At 52.3% G+C, this 20,806-nt stretch overlaps 4 protein-coding genes across 7 annotated transcripts in view; 3 read left to right on the forward strand and 1 right to left on the reverse strand.

Moving 5' to 3' along the window:
* The window catches only part of P3H3 (prolyl 3-hydroxylase 3), a 9,579-nt gene extending 1,761 nt beyond the window's left edge, over positions 1 to 7,818 (forward strand). The window contains exons 4-16 of the mRNA XM_015591454.2: positions 337 to 540; positions 624 to 755; positions 1,235 to 1,371; positions 1,800 to 1,889; positions 2,137 to 2,189; positions 2,322 to 2,389; positions 2,526 to 2,650; positions 5,167 to 5,268; positions 5,564 to 5,714; positions 5,945 to 6,062; positions 6,136 to 6,211; positions 6,956 to 7,096; positions 7,252 to 7,818. Coding sequence (XP_015446940.1) covers positions 337 to 540; positions 624 to 755; positions 1,235 to 1,371; positions 1,800 to 1,889; positions 2,137 to 2,189; positions 2,322 to 2,389; positions 2,526 to 2,650; positions 5,167 to 5,268; positions 5,564 to 5,714; positions 5,945 to 6,062; positions 6,136 to 6,211; positions 6,956 to 7,096; positions 7,252 to 7,440 — 1,586 coding nt within the window. The 3' untranslated portion in view covers positions 7,441 to 7,818. The remainder of the gene's footprint in view (positions 1 to 336; positions 541 to 623; positions 756 to 1,234; positions 1,372 to 1,799; positions 1,890 to 2,136; positions 2,190 to 2,321; positions 2,390 to 2,525; positions 2,651 to 5,166; positions 5,269 to 5,563; positions 5,715 to 5,944; positions 6,063 to 6,135; positions 6,212 to 6,955; positions 7,097 to 7,251) is intronic.
* A 138-nt stretch (positions 7,819 to 7,956) lies between these two features.
* On the forward strand, positions 7,957 to 14,600 carry GNB3 (G protein subunit beta 3). The gene is made up of 10 exons (XM_025048686.1): positions 7,957 to 9,014; positions 9,264 to 9,350; positions 9,620 to 9,658; positions 10,859 to 10,965; positions 11,045 to 11,108; positions 11,229 to 11,391; positions 11,497 to 11,563; positions 11,650 to 11,851; positions 12,940 to 13,156; positions 13,997 to 14,600. Exons 2-10 carry the CDS (start codon positions 9,294 to 9,296, stop codon positions 14,101 to 14,103), a joined length of 1,023 nt encoding a protein of 340 aa, XP_024904454.1. The 5' UTR covers positions 7,957 to 9,014; positions 9,264 to 9,293; the 3' UTR covers positions 14,104 to 14,600.
* Positions 14,601 to 15,592: 992 nt separating this feature from the next.
* Positions 15,593 to 18,247, reverse strand: CDCA3 (cell division cycle associated 3). Of its 3 annotated transcripts, none has more exons than XM_025048688.1 (6): positions 18,106 to 18,247; positions 17,249 to 17,423; positions 16,873 to 17,002; positions 16,284 to 16,592; positions 16,060 to 16,163; positions 15,593 to 15,940 (listed from the first exon to the last, which is right to left on the reverse strand). In XM_025048688.1, exons 2-6 carry the CDS (start codon positions 17,366 to 17,368, stop codon positions 15,785 to 15,787), a joined length of 819 nt encoding a protein of 272 aa, XP_024904456.1. In that variant the 5' UTR covers positions 17,369 to 17,423; positions 18,106 to 18,247; the 3' UTR covers positions 15,593 to 15,784. The 3 variants fall into 3 exon arrangements, with proteins under 3 accessions (XP_024904456.1, XP_006914708.1, XP_024904455.1); XM_006914646.3 differs by lacking the exon at positions 18,106 to 18,247 and adding an exon at positions 17,627 to 17,776 and having other exon boundaries at positions 16,299 to 16,592; XM_025048687.1 differs by lacking the exon at positions 18,106 to 18,247 and adding an exon at positions 17,627 to 17,776.
* Positions 18,248 to 18,319: 72 nt separating this feature from the next.
* The window catches only part of USP5 (ubiquitin specific peptidase 5), a 13,979-nt gene continuing 11,492 nt past the window's right edge, over positions 18,320 to 20,806 (forward strand). For both annotated transcript variants that reach the window (XM_025048685.1, XM_006914647.3), the window contains exon 1: positions 18,320 to 18,678. In XM_025048685.1, the coding sequence (XP_024904453.1) occupies positions 18,469 to 18,678 (210 nt within the window). In that variant the 5' untranslated portion in view covers positions 18,320 to 18,468. The remainder of the gene's footprint in view (positions 18,679 to 20,806) is intronic.

Below are 20,806 nucleotides of genomic sequence, written 5' to 3' on the forward strand. Positions count from 1 at the left end.
ATCCCTGACCCACCCCCAGCTGTTTACTAGCAGAATCCACAGGCCTCCCTGGACTGTGGCCCTATGTATCTTGGGCATCAGGAGATCTGGGAACTGTCCTCTGACCCTGGATGGAGAGTCCTTCCTTGGGACTTAGTTTTCTTCCTGAGGATACCTAAAGTCCCCTGTTATAACATTCCGATTCTGAGGCCCACTCCTGTCTTCCCCAGGGTGAAGTGAGACCTGCACTCCATGCCTCAAATGAGACTAACACCCTTCCCCTTCTTTTTACCTCTGGATCTTGTTTGGCACTCCCTCCCCCAGGATCTCAGGTGACTGACCACTCCCCTCTCCAATAGGCAGCCTATGACTCTGGCCTAGAGCTACTGGGGCGCCAGGAGACAGGACTGGCACTGCCCAGGCTTGAGGAAGCCCTGCAGGAGAGCCTGTCCCAGATAGAGAGTTGCCGGGCTGACTGTGAGGGGCCTGAGGAGCAGCAAAGGGAGGAAGAAGAAGAGGAAGGAACTGGGAGCAAGGGGGGCCTCTATGAGGCCATTGCAGGTAAAGAGCTGGGAGAGTGAAGGGTACCTGGTACCAAGGGGAAGAACATGACAAGCTGAGTGACTTGAGTGTGTCCTCCGCAGGGCACTGGATTCGGGTCCTGCAATGCCGGCAGCGCTGTGTGGGGGACACAGCTACACGGCCTGGTCGCATGTTCCCTGTCCCTGACTTCCTTCCCAACCAGCTGAAGAGGCTGCACGAGGCCCATGCTCAGGGTCAGTTGGGGAAGAGTGAGCCCTTGGGGGTGTCGGGTTGGAAACAGGGAAGGGAAGTTTTGTCTCTGATGGTATCCTGAGCCCTGTCTCTCCATCCCTCCCATCTGTCTCTGGACCTGTAGTTGGTCAGGGCTCCATGGGGACCATCACTTCCGGAGGACTTTATCTTGCTTTCCTTTGGCGCCATTGTAGAAAGTTCGGGAGATGGGTCACAGGGCTCCTTCTCAACTTCCTTTATTCTCTCCTCTCTTCCTCCCCTTTGAACTCTGCACATTCAGCTCAGGTATGTTTGAGTAAGCTTTGGAAAGAAGCAGTAGTGAAGAAGCATGTCTGCCAGGGAATGGGGCCTTTGGAGTTGATTGGCATTGGGAGACTACCTTTTCCCGGTCTGGTTCTGACCTACCATTGCCGCCTCTGCCCAGGGAACAAGGCTATTCTCAGTCTATATACCCCACCCTACTCTATTGTTCCGTCTCCAGTGGGGAATCTGTCCCAGGCGATGGAAAATGTCCTGAGTGTCCTGCTCTTCTACCCGGAGGATGAGGCTGCCAAGGAAGCTCTTAACCGGTATCAGACTCAGCTTGGGGAGCCGAGACCGGGCCTCGGGCCAAGAGAGGTAACCCCACATACTCTTACCCTGTGAGGTAGCCCTAAATCAAACAAGTATACCTGAGCAGTAACCTGGATCTCACCCCCCATTTTTGCCTAAACACTCTAGTCACGAGAGGCAACCCCAAGTCCAGTATTGACTTGTCTCCAATCCCCACTCCCACTTCAGACACTACTTCTGAGTCCAAACGCCAGCTCATCCCTCTTCTCATAACCTCATCCCTGCCTGCCCCCACCCTATGTACACAGTTCTCCCCCAGTTTGAGCCCAGATGCCTTGAAGCTGCTGAGTTGAATAAAGAGGCACGATGAAGTGTTCCAGAAGCATGCAGGCTGTCCTCCAGAACTTGGGGCTGCCCTCCTCTCCTCCAGCCTTTACTTCCGTGCCCCACTGAACTTCTCCTTGTCTCACCCCCTGCTATCCACCCCACCTTAGGACATTCGGCGCTTCGTCTTTCGATCCCTTGGGGAGAAGAGACAGCTCTACTATGCCATGGAGCACCTGGGGACCAGCTTCAAGGATCCTGTGAGTAACTCCACTTCTCTCCATCCCACTTCCATGTATAAAGCTCTTAAAATAGCACCTGGCAAATAGTAAGGGTTTTTTTTGTTGTTGTTATTATTCTTATTATTACAGAGTTTGGCCCAGTTCCCAGGGCTTTTCACACCTTGCTCTCTGGAAGCAGGAGAACCTTAATGTGGTAGTTCAGAGTCTAATGTCAGGGATCGGGGCTGGACTTGGTGGGTGATGGCGCTTTTCTTGACTGTTCTAGGATCCCTGGACCCCAGCAGCTTTCATCCCTGAGACACTTAGAGAAAAGCTCAGGTAGGTGATGCCTGTGGTGGGAGGGGCCTGCCTGAGCTGGAGGGTGATGGAAGGGGTCCTGAGAGGCTGGGTCTGGGGAACATGGGTCTGGACTGGTCTGTGCATCCACTGAGCATGTCTCTCACCCCTGAGAGAGGATCAAGAGCAGCGGTCTTGGGACCATGAGCCTCCGCAGCAGAAGCCCTTGACTTATTGGAAAGGTAAGTTCCTGGGAGAGTAGAAGGCAGGAGCCTGGAGGATCTGGGACCTGCCAGCCGAGGCCTGCCAGCTGGGGCTACTGCGGGACTTACCTTCAGGGGACCCTCAACTCCCTCTGACTTGTCCCTTCCCCTACAGATGTCCTTCTCCTAGAGGGAGTAACCCTGACCCAGGATGCAAGACAGCTGAATGGGTCTGAGCGAGCAGTGTTGGATGGTCTGCTCACCCCAGCTGAGTGTGGGGTGCTGCTGCAGCTGGCCAAGGTAAGAAGACCCGTGAGTAGGTGGCATAGTTGGCTAGTGAGGAGCCCTCAGGCGCGGCTGCCTGCTTCCTTGCTCTTGGCTTGCCCCATGTTCTGCCCCCTTTGATTCTCCAGTGGGGACTGGGCCTGCCACTGCCTCACTTCTGTGGACAAGTTAATTTTTCTCTCAGCTTAGAGGGCATGGGGTGGACATTCCGTACAAAGAAATTTTGCTAGAAATTGATAGGAAGAACAAAACAAAGCAAAAAACATAAAAGCATAAAAAAGTGTGAGTCTGCAGGTGTAGATTCCTTGGAATGTTGTGGTTGGCCTGGCTGATGGCTCGCTAGATACACAGGCCTCTTTTCCCACCCGTTGCATCCCCTCCTCGTTGGGGTTGAATGAGCCATATTCACCACAATGAGTCTGACATTTTTGAAGCTTCAGTCCTCATTCTAGGCTAGTGTTCCTTCAACACACACTCTTTGAGTACCTGCTCTGTATGCAAAGCTTCTAGGTTCCAGGGAGAGGTAGGTGAACCCTGCATTCGGGAGCTCCCTGTAGAGAGAAGGAATCATATGTGGAGATGCGTAATTAGAGCCACTGCCCTAAGTTTGCTAAAAGAAGTACCTACCTCATACTCTTCCAAATAGAAGTACCGAAATGCAAGGTCATAGAAGGCTTGGGTTAGGGGGTGGCATTTGAGATCCATCTTAAGGATGAGTTAACCAGGCAGAGAATGGGAGGAGAGTCAGGCTGTGAGGGAGAAGAACAATGTGTATTCTGGAAACTGCAGTGGAACACAGGGGTTAAGGGCATGGGCCAGCCCCCGCAGTGACTACCTGTGTGACCTTGGGCAATGTATTTTAACATCTATGAATCTAATTTTCTCATCTATAAAATGGAGCCAGAACAGTGGTTTCTTCATAGGGTCGTTGTAAGGATTAAATGAGTTAGTACATGGTCAAGGTCTTAGAAGAGTTTAGAAAGTGCTCAGTATTAGCTGTCACTGTTATCATCAGGCTGTGTGTTATTCAGAGATGTTATAGGGGAGACACCCAGAGGTGGAGGCACAGGAGAGATGGTGAAGGGCCTTCTGCACCCCACCAAGGAGTTGGAACTTTATTTGTAGATGATGGACAGCTTATTGAAGGATTTAAGGAGGGCTTGGCTTCCGTGTTCCTGTGCAACCTCCAAGTGCAGAGTCTGGAGTCACCACCATCTTGTAGAATTGGTAGATCCCTCTAGTGGCAGTGTAGAGAATGCAGGGGGAGAGGAGAGCCAAGGAGGAGACCCCGGGGCGATGCAAGAGTGCCACTGCCCGGGGTCAGGTCCTCATTTCAACAGAACGGAGAACGGGGACAGAAGAGAAATATTTAGAAAATCAAAGGTAGAGAAGTTAAGGACTAAATCTCTGTGGAAGATGATGAAAGAATAGCATCAAGGATAACTCCCAAGTCGGACCTTTCTGTTCCTTGATCACACTAAACTCGTTCTGGCCTCGTGATCTTTTTACGTGCTGTTTCTGCCGCCTGGAACATTTTTCCCTCAGATATTCAAGTGACTTCTTTATATCATTTGGTTTCAAATTAAATGTCATCTCATCAATTAGCTGTCCTCCAGCCCCTGCCTGGGCATTCTCAAGGTGATAGCCCTGTTTTCATTTTCTTTGTAACACTTATTTGAATTGATCTGGTTTGTTTGTTTGTTTTTGTTTATTTTCTGAAAATATAAACCCCATGAGAGCAGGGACCTTTTCATGATCACAGTTGTCTCCCCAGAGCCTAGAATAGTGCCTGGCACATAGTAGGTACTCAGTACAAATTTGTTGAATGAATGAATACAAGAATATAAAGTTAGGCTTGAATGACAAGGTGGTCTCTCAAAGATGAGGTTTATATATGGGGTAACTAGGTAGTGGTACTTTAACTGAGTTTCAACACAGGCAGAAGAACAGTAGTCAGGAAAGGGATATCCAAATACTAGGAGACCCCAGGTGATGACAGTCATGTAGGCGGCTGTGTAAGTGGTACATTGCATCAAGGGTTCTCATGTTGTCCAAGAGCGTGTCAAGAGGAAAGATGTCAGAGAGAGAGAGAAAGAGAGATTGAGAGAGAGAGAGAGCAAGCTTGGCTGGACCTGGCCTGACTGCTGAACTTCCAGCTGGGATCCTGTTTCCAGAGAGATTCCTCTATTCTTGGCTCATCAGGGATGAATAATCAGGCCCTTCCTGTCCCCCTTTCCCTGCTGTCCTTACCCTCTCACAGGCTCCTTCTTCACTCTGATGCTCTCTAGAGTTCTGTGCACAGATCCCTCGGTGAGCGGGATTCCAGATCTTGACCAGATAGTGACAGTACAGACATGAAGATAGTCATTCTCTGGGGAAGGGCAGCAGCTCAGGAAAAGGAACCACCAGAGAACTCTGGGAGCTTCCAGCTTCTTCTAGAGAAGGATAGGTTTAGCCCTGTGGGCAGTGAGGTGGGATGTAGTCTGAGACCAAAGGACAGTGACTCCAGAGTCACCTCCCCCCCTATTCAGGATGCAGCTGAGGCTGGATCCAGGTCTGGCTATCGAGGCCGCCGCTCCCCTCACACCCCCCATGAACGCTTCGAGGGGCTCACGGTGCTCAAGGCTGCACAGGTGAGGGAAGAAACCTCCATGCCCTGGTCTGATGCCCAGAGCTGGAGAAGAGGGTATGCAGGAGGCTGGGCACCAGGGCCTGGGCTTCTGCTGTGGAGGGGCTCTTCTGAGAGTCTTTGAGTCCTCTGCCCAGTGTTGAAGAGGGGCTGTTCCGAGACCTCAGGGCCTGAGTTCTTGTCGTGGAGCCAATGGAAGGAGCAGTTGGTGCCGATGGACAGGGCAGGCTGCTGAAAGACTCCAAACCCACCCCTCCATTGCCTCCCTCCTTTCTTGCCCTTCCTTCCACTGTCTCCAGCTGGCCCGGGCTGGGGCTGTGGGCACTCAGGGTGCTAAGCTGCTTCTGGAGGTGAGCGAGCGTGTGCGGACCTTGACTCAGGCCTACTTCTCCCCAGAAAGGCCCCTGCATCTCTCCTTCACCCACCTGGTGTGCCGAAGTGCCATCGAAGGTAACTGCCAGGACCCCCACTGCTCCTCCCCAACCTCGGGCCCCTGCACACCCTCAGCATCCTCAAAGTGTGCGGGTTCTTCTTCACTCCTGAAAGACTCTGACTGCCCTGCCCAGGTTGGGGCCTGGCCTCTCTGCCCAGCTGTGACCCCAGAGCTGTAGGGTGAGCGTGGATGGTGGTGGATGGTCATGGAGGCATAGAAGCATTCACCACACCCCTTTGCTTCCTAGGAGAGCAAGAGCAGCGCATGGACCTGAGCCACCCGGTGCATGCCGACAACTGCATCCTGGACCCTGACACTGGAGAGTGTTGGCGGGAACCCCCAGCCTATACCTATCGAGACTACAGGTGGGTAGCCCCTCCAGGGTCAGGCAAGTGGGCCTGGATTGAGATCTCACTGCCTCTTGTTTTCCTCCCTTAGTGGACTCCTCTACCTCAACGATGACTTCCAGGGTGGGGACCTGTTCTTCACAGAGCCCAACGCCCTCACCGTCAGGGTAAGTGGGGTGGAGGGTGGGTGATGGGACAGGGAGCCAGGCTGTGGGCTCAGGATTCAAAACAGAAGGTTCCCAGAGGCAAATGCAGGGAAATGGCTGGGGCCACCTTAACTCTTTCCTTTCCTGCCCTCTCCACCACTTGTCTGTGTTCAGGGGTTCTCCTAGCAGAGGTTGATTATGTCCTCCAGGAGGTCCTGAAGTGGCCCCTCCGGACCCTAGTTCCAGGTAGAAACTAGGGGCTAGAATTGGGTAGAAGGAGAGGAGCAGTGATTTCTCATCATGTATTACTCTGTCTCACCTAACTTCCTCCTTCTCTACTCACCAGTACCAGCTACCTATAATCCAAGCCCTGCTCGGGGTGGAAAATGTCCCTAAGATCCTTATCCCCAGTCCCCAGAGTCTGGTCCTACACTCATTCCCACAGATTGCTTCATACACAGTTCAAAGGATTGCACAGGAAAAGTCAGGGCACTGGGGGTGGGGGTGATGGAATCAACGGGAGACCCTTCAATGGAGGCCCCTTCTCCCTTTGGCTCCAACTCCTCTAGCCTCAGTCTGGCATTTGTGCTCCCCAAGTGGAGGCCGATTTTCCATTTGTCCCAAGATAGACCCTCAATTAAGGAGTGGGATGTGATGGGCAAGAGAGCTGACCTTTCGGTGCTCCCTGCTCCATCCTGCTCTAGTAGTCAGGGCCAAGTTCTCTGAGGGCCTATTTCTGAAGCTGAACCTGTCCTCATCCTCCAGGCTCAGGTTCGTCCTCGCTGTGGACGCCTCGTGGCCTTCAGCTCTGGTGGGGAGAATCCCCATGGTGTGTGGGCTGTGACGCGGGGCCGGCGCTGTGCCCTGGCGCTGTGGCACACGTGGGCACCTGAGCACAGGGAACAGGTGAGGAGGAGCAGGCATAAGAGGGGATATCTCTCCTGGTGTGTGAAGCGTGGGCAGGCTGCCAGGTGAGGGACAAGGACTGAGATGACTCAGGGAGGGTCGTTGGGGCAGGGTGAATGCAGGGTATTGGGTCAGACTCTCTTCCCACCTCCCAGGAGTGGACAGAAGCCAAAGAGCTCCTGCAGGAGCCAGAGGAGGAGGAAGAGGAGGAGGAAGAAGAAGAAGAAGAGGAAGAAAAGGAAAAAAAGCCCAGCAGAGACCCTTCTCCAGAGCCCCCTAGCCGCCGGCTTCAGCGAGTCCAGGACAAGTCTGGGAAGCCTCCTCGGGTCCGAGAGGAGCTATGAAGGGCTGAGCCAGCTCCTTGGGGATGTGGCCACTGACTTGTGAAGGGCTGCCTTGATGCCAGGACCCACAAGAAGCTCCCATGTGACAGGAGCAGAACAGTGAGCTCTCTGTCCCTGTACCCCGACAATCTTGGGGATCACAAGGACTGTCCAGTACTGAACTCAGAGGACACTGCACAGACCAGCCTAGAGCTCACCAGGTCTGGGGAGCCAGGCCTGGCCCCAATTGATGGACCTCCTACCCTAGGACAGACAGAAGACACAATGCCTCCCTAGAAAGAAATGGCAGGAGATGAGGCTGACTGCTTCATATGAAGAGAGGGAATAACGCTCCCAGCCCCCTCCCAGCCTGTCAATAAAGAACATGAAGGTCCCTCAGCCAGGGCCAGTCAAGTGTGTTCTGTCTCCGTGGCCCCGGCCGTTGAAGGTGGGAGTGGTTATAGCTGGCCTGGGAGGAGACAGGTGTCTTTGGGCCTCCCTGAGGCAGGGCCATTTAAGCCTGTGATTTGTCAGGGAAATCTCTGCCACCTGCTCCCCTCATGCAAATGAACCCAAACCCCTGACAGCTGCTCCTTGGGCCTCCAACTCTAAGCCCTGTCTTCCCTCTGAGCTTGGCCAAGACTTAGGGCAGCCTGATCCTTCTGGCTCCTGCCTTCACAGCCCCAGCAGGACCCCGTGAGTCATGGGGACAAGGAGTGGGCCAAACCCCAGGTGGGAGCACGGGATGGGGTTGCCCTCCACTTGCAATCCTTTCTCTACCCAGACTAGGGGCAGGCCTGTCCATCCTTCTCTCTGAATCCCTTGTACCTCCCCCTGCCCCCCAGGATCAGACCCTGGGGCAGCTGGTTAGGGTTTGTTGGGAAGAAGGATTATCCAGATCAGTCCCTTCTAATCTCAGCTCCTGCCTGCACCCTCCCTATATTCACCAGAACCCTCTTCCCCCACCACCCTGAGCTAAGGGACACAGTTTGGGGTATTGACAAATGGGCCATCTCTCGCCCTTGTATTCTGGCTCTTGGACTGGTTGCTAGGTAGGCCCTGACTGCCAAGATCATCACCATTGGTGGGGGCCAGGGCCTGAGGGGGCTGCTGGAGCTATGGTGACTACTGCTCTTTTGCACCCTCCCAAACCCTAACCCTTAATCCTCACAGCTTTGCTCTAATCCCATGGGGCCTGATGCTCCTCTCTCTGCCTGCAAAGAGACAGACCAGGGAAGCACCCCTTCCACCCCTCCTCCCTCCAGAGCTGCCTGTGGGGGGCTGCTCCTCTATGGCCCCACAGTCCTGCTCCTTCCCCTCCCCCATGCTGGGCCCAAGTCTCTCTGGAAGCCACACACCTCTCTCCCTGTCCTCTTCCCCCACCCCTGCCAGCTGATTTCATTTGCCTGACCTGGTTGGCCCTCCCCTCCCCTGTCAGTGCCCCCCCCTTCGAGTGCCCAGAGTGGGGCCAGGCCAGGCCAGTTCCTCTGGCAGCAGAGCCAGGGCAGGTGACGGGCTGGCATCACAGCTGAAGGAGTGAGGAGACGCCTGGGAACCAGAGCTGGAAACCTGGGAGAGGTCCAGTCAGAGCCCAAGTAAGAGGGAGCTGGCCTGGTTCCGCTCTCTGGAGTTGGGGGCTGCAGGGAGGGCTCGGGCAGGGCTGGGGCTGGCAGCACAGGATCCGAACTTGGAGGGGCTGGTGGGGGAGGTGGTGCAGGACACTCAGTCGTTTCCTTATTTCTTGGAGTGGGTTCCAGCCCTCATGAGGAGTCTCGTGTGGGATGTGAGGGACAGAAACATGGTCTGGTGGGGATCCCCCTACAGCTACCCCGTGTTCCTGACAGGAGCCGGAGGTACCCCTCAACTCGTCAGCCATGGGGGAGATGGAACAGCTGCGGCAGGAAGCGGAGCAGCTCAAGAAGCAGATTGCCGTAACTTCAGAACCTTCTCATTGGGGACCCCAGGAAACAAGAAGCTGGGGACATGAGGGAGTGTGGCCTAAGGGGAAGGAGGCTAAATTCATTCCTGAGTGACACCTTAGAGACTTCTGACCTGGAAATTACCAGAGACCTCCTGAACTTGGGTCTTATATTTGAGATGTCCCCAAACAGTAGAGCCCCAAGCCCACCTACCTCGGAGGCACATGTGTCGCACCCCACCCCCGCCCTTTCCTCCCCTGATGTCTGCTTCCCCTCCCCAGGATGCCAGGAAAGCCTGTGCTGACATTACTCTGGCAGAGGTGAGACTCCTGTCCCCCTGAGGCGGCTTGTGGGTAGGGGAAGGGATGGGAGCTCCCTGACTAGCCCAAGCTTTAGTACAGCATGTCCTTGGAATGAGGAATGATATTAATTAATTCATTCAACAAACAATGAGATCTGCTCTGGGCCAGGCACTGTATTGAAAGCATCATATTGGAGGCTAAGGACAAGACGCTGTCCCTATCCTCGTCCATAAAACAAGACTGGTTACATCCCCTTGCCTCCCAGGGTGGTGAAGATAAAGAGAGGGAAAGTATTTTGGAAACCACAAAGCGTTGTAGACTCTAGTTACTAGTTATCTAATACTGTACTTCGTCAATTCTAAGCTGCACATTTTTTCACATTTTGACATTTCTGTAATCAAGCTGCATCCAATACTGGATGATGCCTTACAATGAAAATTAGAATTTTTTTCTCAGTGATACATAAAAGAAAGGTGCTTCTTAGAGTCTGTAGCATCTTAGATGGGATTAAATATCCTGAACACTTACCATGAGCCAGACACCAGGCTAAGTTGTTTAAATAATTTCATTTTATTTTCATGACAACCCCATAAGGTAGGTGCTATAAAAATTTTATAGATTAGAGAACAGGCTCAGAGAGGTTAAGTAACTTGCCCAAGATAACAGAGCAGGTAAATGGCAAGTCAAATCTATTGGCCCTGGAGCCTCAGCCTAAGTCTAGAAGCTGGATAGAGTTTAAGGGGCATAGGACCATAAATTTCAGGAGGTGCAGTTCAAGGTCATGGTGATACTTTAGGTACCAAGTTAAAGACCTGGTCAGGCTGCAATGGTGTGGGGGCAGGTTCCTAGTGGTTTGGAACGGTCGAATGCGTGCATCTCTTCCTAAGTCATGTTTCAGTGACTTCACACTGGTAACTTGAAATTGGTCAAGGTGGGAGAATTACAGGATAGAAATCACCCTCCCGCCTCCCCTCGTCCTCCCCCATCCCACACTGGCGAGGCGGTTGTTAAACACTTAATAACATGCCACCGGACATACATGTAGCTCCCTCCCACATCAACCCTGAGCCACTCTAGGGCAGGAACTTATTTCTCTAAGGCTGGGGGCCTGACCTGGAGCCTGGTATGAAACAGAAACTTGTACAGATTGGTGGCTGTAACACTGACATCTGGGCACATACCCTGCTCACCTGATTTTTAATGCCCCCTTTTCTGCAGCTGGTGTCTGGCCTAGAGGTCGTGGGACGAGTCCAGATGCGGACACGGCGGACGTTAAGGGGACACCTGGCCAAGATCTATGCCATGCATTGGGCCACTGACTCCAAGTGAGGCTTGAGAGGTGCCCAGAGGGGAGGGGGAGGGAGGAAGGAGGCGTTTGGGTGACATGGGGTACCCTCTCCCCAGGTTGCTGGTAAGTGCCTCGCAAGATGGAAAGCTGATTGTGTGGGACACCTACACCACCAATAAGGTACCAGGCCTGCCTCCTGCCCCTCCATCACCATGTCCTTCCTTGGGAGGCTTTATGTCTACCATCCCCACCCGGGAGCTCAACCCAGGTCTTGTCTCTGCCCACCCCACCCTCCTGCAGGTGCACGCCATTCCGCTGCGCTCCTCCTGGGTCATGACTTGTGCCTATGCCCCATCAGGGAACTTCGTAGCATGTGGGGGGCTAGACAACATGTGCTCCATCTACAGCCTCAAGTCCCGTGAGGGCAATGTCAAGGTCAGCCGGGAGCTCTCTGCTCACACAGGTGAGTAAGAGACCCTCTCCCCATTCTGTCCCAAGGGGTCCAAGGAAGCCCCCGGCATGGCCAGTTGTGGCTCTACAACCAGGGCACTGTCCTAACCACCCCCAGGTTATCTCTCCTGCTGCCGCTTCCTGGACGACAACAACATTGTAACCAGCTCAGGAGACACCACGTGGTGAGGACAGAATGCTGTGAGTTCTGGGCTTGGGAGGCAGTTCTGTCCTGGCCTTTCTCTGTGACAGTCTCACCTTCTCCTGGCAGTGCTCTGTGGGATATTGAGACCGGGCAGCAGAAGACTGTGTTTGTGGGACACACGGGGGACTGCATGAGCCTGGCTGTGTCTCCTGACTTCAAACTCTTCATTTCGGGGGCCTGTGATGCCAGCGCCAAGCTCTGGGACGTGCGGGAAGGGACCTGCCGGCAGACTTTCACTGGCCATGAGTCGGACATCAATGCCATCTGCGTGAGCCCCCTCTGTGCTCTGACTCCCGGGACAGCCTTGTTGCCCCCCAACACACACGTCCTTCACTCCCTCCCAGAGCTCCCTACACCTTTCTTTTTAACTTTTCACTTTGAAATAATTTCAACTGACAGAAAAGTTGCAAAAGTAACAGAGTGCCTATTCCCACTCCTACTCCCATCTACGTATTCGGGCTAACGTTTTACCACATTGGCTTTATTACTCTTTCTCTGTAGAGGGAGGGAAGGATGGATCTATCTATACCTAGATGTAGATATAGATACATTTTGGTGTTATTTTTTTCCTTGGGTCTTTTGAGAGTTAAGTTGTGGAAATCAGGCCCCTTTACTCTTTAATATTTCAGTGTGTATTTCCTAAAAACAAGGCCATTCTTACATAGCTAAGATATAATTCTTAAAATTAGGAAATTTAACGATGACACGACACTATAGTCTACAGTCTATTTTCACATCTCACCAATTATCTCAAAAATGTCCTAACAGCAGTGGTTTTTTTTTTTTTTTTTCTTTCTGCTGGGAACATGTATTGCATTTTCTTGCCACATCTTCTTGGTTTCCTGTAAACTGAAACTATTTTTCTACCTTTCTTTGTCTTTCATAACATTGACATTTTTGAAGAGTACAAACCAATTTTCTGCAGACTTTCCCTCTATTTGAGTTGATCTGACATTTCCTCATGATAAGATTCAGGTTATACATTTGTACTTGGCCCTGCTCCTACACATTCTGATCCAGCCGACTGTAGTTGGAAGAGTCTGGGACAACCTCCGCCCTTCTAGCCATGTGACTCTGGGCAAGCTGCCTGCCCTCCCTCAGCCTTGTGGGAATAATGCCTGCCTGCAGGGCTGTTATGAGGAGCCAGTGAAGGGTGTTGGGGAGCCACTGGCTTGCAGCTGGTGCATGGTAAACGTCAGCCGTGAAGAACAATGCTGCGGTCAGGGAAGGGACAGACAAGGAGGCTGAGGGAAGTGGTTTGCCCTGGAGCTACCAGGGCAAGAGCCAGGGGGAGGACAGGAGAGGCAGGGGCTGCCCAGGTCTGAGTCCTGACCCTCTTGCCACCTATGCCCTCAGTTCTTCCCCAACGGAGAGGCCATCTGCACAGGCTCGGACGACGCCTCCTGCCGCCTATTTGACCTGCGGGCAGACCAGGAGCTGACTGCCTACTCCCACGAGAGCATTATCTGTGGTATCACATCTGTGGCCTTCTCCCTCAGTGGCCGCCTGCTCTTCGCAGGCTACGATGACTTCAACTGCAATGTCTGGGATTCCATGAAGGGCGAGCGTGTGGGTAAGGACCAGCCCCTCTATTGCTGTTCTCTAATTACTGGATAACTCTGAGCTCTACACTTGGAATCAGGTCCCTCTTGGTTCCCATCTCTCAAAGACAAAGTTACTCTAAGGGGCCCTTTCCCACCCAATGTCATAGCTGCTCCCCACCTAAGGGGCTCCTTCAGGTTATCCCCAGGCCTGAAGGCCTTGAATGTTCAGTCAAGTCTGGGTTTCAGGGGCATCGGCTGAAGGAAGGGGCAGCCTCAGGGGACTGTGCAATGAGCAGAATCAAGATCTAGAATGACCTGAGGGCCCCGACCCAACCTAGGGGCTTATCTAGGACCAGCCTGGTCTGAAGTTGAATCAATGTGGTTTCTTCTCTTAGAAGCCAGGTGCTGAATGAAAATAACACTGGCTAGAGAATCAGGATCCAAATCCTAATTTTGTGGCTTACTTTCTGTGTGCCCTTGGGCAAGTCATTTCTCTGGGCCATGCACTGGGCCACTGACTGACTCCATAGTCTCTTCGTTTATAAACAAAGGAACAACATGAAAGGGTTACTTTCCTCATTTTCCAGCACCCATTAAGGTGCCTCCTGCTTTTCACATAACACACTGACACTTGCAACTTTTCCCTACTCCTCCCTGCCCTCCCCCACCCCGGCCGCCCCAGGTTCTTGACAGAAAGATTGGCTTCAAGAGAAACCCCACCACTTAGGGCTAATCCTCTTTCAGTCTTCCAGTCTCCACAGGGGCTGAAGAGTCCCAGTTCATCCTAACCTAGGATTCCTGCACATGCACACACGCTCCCTGCCAAATCAGCACGGAGAGGAAGGCTATCTCCTCTCTCTTTTCCTCAGGTATCCTCTCCGGCCACGACAACAGGGTCAGCTGCCTGGGGGTTACAGCTGATGGGATGGCGGTGGCCACTGGTTCCTGGGACAGCTTCCTCAAAATCTGGAACTGAGGAGGCTGGAGGAGGGGAGGTAAAAGGCCATGAAGACACTCAGCTGTCCCCTCCCCTGCCCAATTTCTTTAAGGTTCCTTTAAGGATTTCTCTCCTATACCCTAGCTGCTATTCCCACCAAGCTTTCTCCTTTGAGGACAGTGGGGAACATGGGGAGTATGCCTTTGGAAGGCAGTATCAGGGACACAGGGGCAGAGAACTGCCCCATCTTCTCCCATGGCCTCCCCTCTCCATGACAGCTTCTCCCATAATGAGCAAGGACAACTGGCCCCTCCCTAGCCCTTGGCAGGCCCGGCAGGCTTCCAGTGTGAGGCCCCAGGCCCTAGGATTCCTCCCCTGGAGCTACAACCTTTGTCCAGACCTGGAGGGCACAGGGTGCTCAGTCTTATAACTGTCTCTGGCAGCACAGGGTCCTGGCCCCCTGCTTCATGCTTTCTCTTTTTTTCTACCCTTTTCTTCTCTCCTAAAGTACCTGCAATAAAGTATAGCACCCTGGTTTGTCTGTGATGTTGGCTTTCACTTACTTCTCTTCCAGAAAGATTCAGTTCCCATTTAAGTAATAAAGTATTACAGGTGTAGCGATAAATGTTGGGTACCAGACAGCTTGTGGGCGGAAAGTAGGGCAGAAGCAGAAGCCCAAGCCTTGTGGGGAAGGCCCGAGCTGGGGCAAGAGAGAAGGTATTCATCAGGTGGCTGGGGAGCATGTGTGCAGAAGTACACTATAGCCTGCCTATGGTATGTACTTGTGTGTTTGTACAGGAGAGTTACATTGAGAAAGAATCAGATTATAAAAGGCCTGGAATGCCAAGCTAGAGTCTAGACTTTATCCTAAGGGCAATGGGGAGCCATTGAAGATTTGAACAGAGAAGTAACGTGGTCAGCTACGCTTCTCAGAAAGATGGCCCTAGCAGCTGTGTGGGTTAATACAGTGGAGGGAGGGGAGAGACAAGGGAATGGAAGGAAAAAGGTAGGAAGCAGATGACAAGACATGCTAGAACAATAGGACTGAGGGGGCAGAGATTAAAGATATAGAGTCACCAAGATTTAGTGACCAAGTGCAAGGATATGGGATATTAAATAGAGGGAAGGATTCAAAATGATGGCCAAGGTTTGGGTTTGGGCAACTGGGTGGATAATGCTGCTACTCACAGAAATAAAGAAGAGAGGCTGAGAAATAGCCTTTTGGGGGAATAGAACAAATCTAACTTTAGACAAACTGACTTTTAAGAGCCTACGGGGCAGCTAGATAAAGGTCAGGGTTAGATAGAGAGACCTGGAAGTTACCAGAATATAAGTAAGTAGTAGCTAATCTCTAGAAGTGAACACCTAGGAAGAGCAAGAGGAAAGAGCCAAGGACAGAGCCCTGGGGAACACCAAGATTTAAGGGGAGTATAAGTGTGGGCACTCAGGCCAGGGAACACAAGCTCACTGGGCTGCCTTTCTACAGAGGACCCAGTGCTAGGTTTAGGTATAACACTTAACACCAGCATTTAAAATCACTTCCTTTAATATACAAGAAACACATAAGACACAAAGAAAGCCCAAGAAAACTCTCAGTTCCCGAGCTGGTAGTTCAGAGGGTCAAAGAAAATGAGCCTTTCCAGTCTCCCAGGGAAAGGGGTGAGGAGACATGAAATATCACTAAACCCCTGGTGAACCTAGGGCTGGGACCACACACAGCCTAGTTCTCCACCAAGGCAAAGTGCTGATTTTCCTTGTCGTGGTCCTGGCCTTGCTCCCATGTTCGTCCTCCGGTTCTCAGAAGGCGTCCAGTTCCCAGAATCGTCCCTTCTTTTAGTTCCCTAACATTTTCACTCAAGGGAGAAAGTCGCTTAACCTGCAAAAGGCAGTGTGCAAGGGAGGGTGGTTGTTCAGGAGGTGGATGATCAGGTAAAAGGACCTCCCAACCTCTACATTGGATTTCCAAGTATTAGCTTTCACCCTCTCTCCCTTTACCTGTCGTGGTGCCAGAGTCCCAGGGGAGTTGTCATCCTGTAGGATGGTGAGGGGAGATCTCCCTAGTACCTTGCCATTTGGTTTTCGTCTATTGCGTTTAGAACCTAGAGTGGGTAAGGAGTTAAAGCAAGGAGCCAAAATTAGGAGTTTACAGTTTATTCTTCCTAAACTATCTGTGGACATTATCCCAGAACATGATCCCAATTCTCTTCCCTATACCTTGCCTTTAGATTCTGTACCTGAAGATCTGGGTGTCTCGAGGTCTCTCAGGGGCTTGTCTGAGCCCTGGCTGGCCATAGGAGTTTCTGAGGGTTGTCCTGTTTCCTCCTCGGAAAACACCTGCTTAGAGGGGAGCTCAGTCTGACTCCCAGGTGCCATCTTGTCCTCAAGGGAAAACTGGGTGCCCACAGGCAAGTCCAATTCAGAAGATGAAGGTGCCTCTAGGGGCAGAACGGTCTCTGGGGGAAGGTTCGATTTGGGGCCTTCAGTCTCAAATACTTCACTCAGCTCTTTCACCAGTGGACTTGGGGGCTCTAGAGGGGAGAAGTGAAGTGAGACAGTGACCCTCTAATACAAATTCTTCAGCAAGGAGGAAAACATACAGAAGCCTTAGGATTCATGTCCCAGTGGGTGAAGAATTGGGAAGAAGGAAATTGAGGTGGGAGGGAGCAAAGTGTTAGGAAGAGTGAGATGGGTTCAAAATAAGAGGTTAGAGGCCCCTTTAGGGAGGAGTCCTGAGAAGATAGCTTCAATGACCCCACCCAAGGTTGCTAGCTGACAGCCTTATCAGAATTCCCTGGGCCCAACACTTACCTCCACTGCTGGTCTTCATAGGTGTCCGTGCAATGCCAAGGGTAGGAGAGCGGGGATCTGAGCCCTGGGCCTGATTAGAACCCTCCAGCTGGTCCCCTGCTGGTAGGTTTGGCTGTGGAGAGCTCTCCACCTGTCAGGACCAAAGTCTAGAAAAGTCTGGGCCCTGACTCTTCTCTCCTAAGTCTCCAGCCTCAGGCCAGATGTTCCAGGTAGGAATTGCTAAGGCCTTCATTCAGCCTACCCTACCCACTGAGTTGAGAATGTGGAAAATGAAGCTTCAAAGTAGAGAAGCAGAGGGCTCTCTCAGAATCAGATTAGGCAGAGGCCCAAGAATTCGGGCAGTTTCTCTGCTTATCCCACACCTGGCCCAGAGTACCTGGATGGGAGTGCGCAGGATGCCGGCACTTGGTGAACGCGGGTCCGCCACTCGAGCCAGATGCTTGTTGTGCGGCGGAGGCCGCGCTGGAGTGACTGGGACGCTCTTGGCTGAGCCCATCTCAACCAGGAGAACAGGGTGGGGCAAGGCCCGGCCCGGGGCAAGGAGGGGATGCCTGTGAGAAGTTACTCAGGTCTCAGTGCTCACTGCGAACATGTCCGACCTCGTACTCCAGACCACCCAATCTTCCCGGTTACTAGCTGAGGAACCTCCTGGCCACTAGGCCAGAAGCCTCTGCGGGGACAAAAACTGGCGCAGCTGACTAGGCGGCTCATTCCGGGTCTGCCGGGCCCTCTAATTTATTCAAATCACACTTACCAGGCCCCAAATTCACCTTTGGGTGCACTGCTGCTCAAGCCTCAACTCCCGGAGCTGAGTTTCAAACCTCCCGCCACGCCCCCTTCTGTGACCCTATTGGCTGAGTCGACGCAGACTCCTATAGGCCCGCTATGTGAGAACCGCCTCCACTGCAGGAAGCCATTGGGTTGGGAGGACGTCGCTCATGGGGACCAGGGGGCCAATGGGCAGCAGCTTGGCTTGCCCAGGGGTGACGCCTCTTTGATAAAAGGGAACTTTTGTTCTGTATTGGGCCACGAGTTGTCCACCGTGAGGCTCTGAGGAGTCCCAGTCTTCGCTTTTGAGATTCCGAGTTTCAAAACCAAATTATTTTATTTTTAAAAAATAAGAAATTATTACGCTATTATATATAAATCCAGGAGGAGACGGAATTATGAAGATTTTTCTGAGGCGAGAAAAATAGTAATCTTTACTCGTTGGTGGCATTATCAATCACTAACCTCTCAAACTCCGCCTCATTGGATAGCCTCTTTTCAAATACCAAGAACACAGCTGCCTATTTTCCGATTGGACGAGTCCCCAAGAAAGTTACTGAGATTGGTTTAAACAACCGTCAGTTTCTGCTCTTCAATAGAAGGCACGCGAAGGGTCTGTAGGGATCCCAGAAAGCGAGCAGCAGGAACTCCGGCGCCAATCTCAGCGCTCTACAGGCGCTCTACCCTGGAAGAGTGGGATTGGTCCTTTCGACCATCGATTGCATTGGAAGCGCTTTTCATTGGTGTTAGTCAAGAGTAGGGCAGAGGGCGGAGCACTCGTAGGCAGGCTCGTCCAACTGCCATTCTCGCGCGTCTTTCCTGTAGCGCATGCACCTAACGAGTAGTCCTCATTGGATCGCAAAAGTAGGGGGTGGGGGATTAGGAACGGTGGGAGCCGCTGTGTGTGGAGGAGCTGCTGCCGGTGTCATGGCGGAGCTGAGTGAGGAGGCGCTGCTGTCAGTATTACCGACGATCCGGGTTCCTAAGGCTGGAGACCGGGTCCACAAAGACGAGTGCGCCTTCTCCTTCGACACACCGGTAAGCCCATTCCCCACGCCTGCGGCGATCATGCATCGCCCTGGTCATTCTGCCGGGGCCTGCAAGGCTTGGGTGCCGCCTCCTTGCGATGCACCATGGTACTTGTAGTCTCCCACGCTACTCCCTGCCGTTGTTTTTAATTAGCTGGAGCTGTCATATGACTACCGCCCCCGGCAACCACCGCGCCCGCCTCGCCCGCTCCGCGTTTCGTCGAGCACTGTGGGGATTGTAGTCGCTCACTCCCCTCTGCTGTTCTAAGCTAGAGGCGCAACCCGATCGTCGGACTACATCCCCCAAGTGGACCCCTGCGAGACCCTGGGAGTTGGCCTTGCCTGTCGCGCATGGTTCTCCGGGTTTTGTAGTCTCGTATAGTAGGGATGGGGCGACACCCCACAACCCGGGTTTGGGTTTGGAGGGTGGGTACTGCAGTTCCTAGGCGCCTAGTAGTCTGGAAGTGGCCATGAAGAAAGCTAATTATGAGAAAGGCCAAGCTACAGAGCCTCTACCCATGGTTAATGGACAGGGGGCGGGGAGGTGGGTCATTGGTGATAGGGAGGGGTGAAAAGAGGAGAAGAAAGCTCTAGTCTTTTCTCTTTTAAAATGAACTATGCCCACGGCTCCCTCTCTTTCCCGCCCATCGCAGAGAGCAAAGGGAACCCTTTTTAAAGTATTACCAGAGAGATGGTTTCTTTCTTGGAGGATACTAAGTCCCCCGTCCCATCCCGCTCCCACTCTTGACTAGTTAGACAAAGCCACCACCTACACCATGCTTCACGTTTTGCAGGCTCCACCCGGTACCTCCCTTCCTGCAGTTCTGCCTTCCTGTGTCGCCCACAAGCAAAGACAAGCCTCAGACCAGGCCAGAGCCTGAACTGAGAGGGCACCAGCCTGGTTGGGATCCGCCCCCCCACACCACCCCTCCCCTCAAGCCGCTGCTGGGCCCTGCCCAGGGTGTTCAGCCAGACCAGCTCATGGGCAGGAAAATTGCAAGTCAGAGTGGAAAGTCTTCATTAATGTATCACCAGTGCCGAGTATAGTAGCATGATCTAAGGCCCAGTTCAGGATCATCACTGATTTGTGGTTTGCTTGGTTTGCTAGGCTTTGATCTGGGCTTCAGACAGTGTGCTACTTCTCTGAAGTCTGGCTTTGGCAGAGCTAAAAGAGGACTGCTCAGAGCAGAGCTCCAGGGTTCCAGTCTGTGGTGAAACCAGCATCTTTTGTATCCAACAGAGGAGTTTAATCTCTGCAGAGATTCCTGATGCCTCCTAGGTCATCAGATGCATGGCCTGATGAAGCACTATCTTTCTCAGGAGGAAAAGGTTTTTCTTAATTACCAACAGATGGTAGAAGTCAGTGGATCCCTCTTTATATTCCCCTCTCTCTCTCCTAGTAACTGTTTGGAATAATCCAAAAGAGATTTTTGTAATCTTACTATACTTCCCTTCCTTCACCTAAATTCAAATCTCCAGTGTGGCCGAGTTGCTTTGCTAACCAGCTTCCTGCATATTTGATTATTCATATCGGATTCATGGTAGAAGAGAGCTTGTGACCTTCCTGATGAGATATGTTCTATTTGTTTATGAACATGGTAATCCACACTGTTCTAGGGAGTGGTACACAATTTGTGGAACCAAGAACTGTCTTAGATGGTGCCCTATTTTAATATCACAGCAGAGAATTTTTCAAGGCCTTTGAGACTTTTCCAGGAAGAAGATGCCTGCTGTTGCTTGGAGCTCAGGGAAGAGACTGTTGTTGTCTCCAGTTTCCTCCTCCGTTTTCTCCATCGCTGTATTCACAGAGGCACTGGTAGCCTTGCTCAATTTAAGGGAAGCCCATCCTCCCCAACAGCTGTGAATTAGAGTGGACACTTGTCTTTCTTCGTTTTCTATTTGGCTTATGTGTGTTCTAGCTGTCTCAGCAAGCGTTGCTAGATTGTTCTAGAAAAGGGATGGCTTTGAGGTTGGAGGTTGATGGTACTTCAGTGGGATTTAGTTATCGGTCAGAGGGGAGGTGACAGAGTGGTAGCTGGAGAATGCCAGACTGGTTCCATGTTTAGTTGTGAGCTGCACATGAGGCATTGTTCCTCTGGAGCCAGGCTTCAGCAGTAGAGGAGGGAGAAGACTCAGTG

This window comes from Pteropus alecto, unplaced genomic scaffold (genome assembly GCF_000325575.1).
Source record: "Pteropus alecto unplaced genomic scaffold, ASM32557v1 scaffold94, whole genome shotgun sequence".
In the NCBI taxonomy this organism is placed as follows: Eukaryota; Metazoa; Chordata; class Mammalia; order Chiroptera; family Pteropodidae; genus Pteropus; species Pteropus alecto.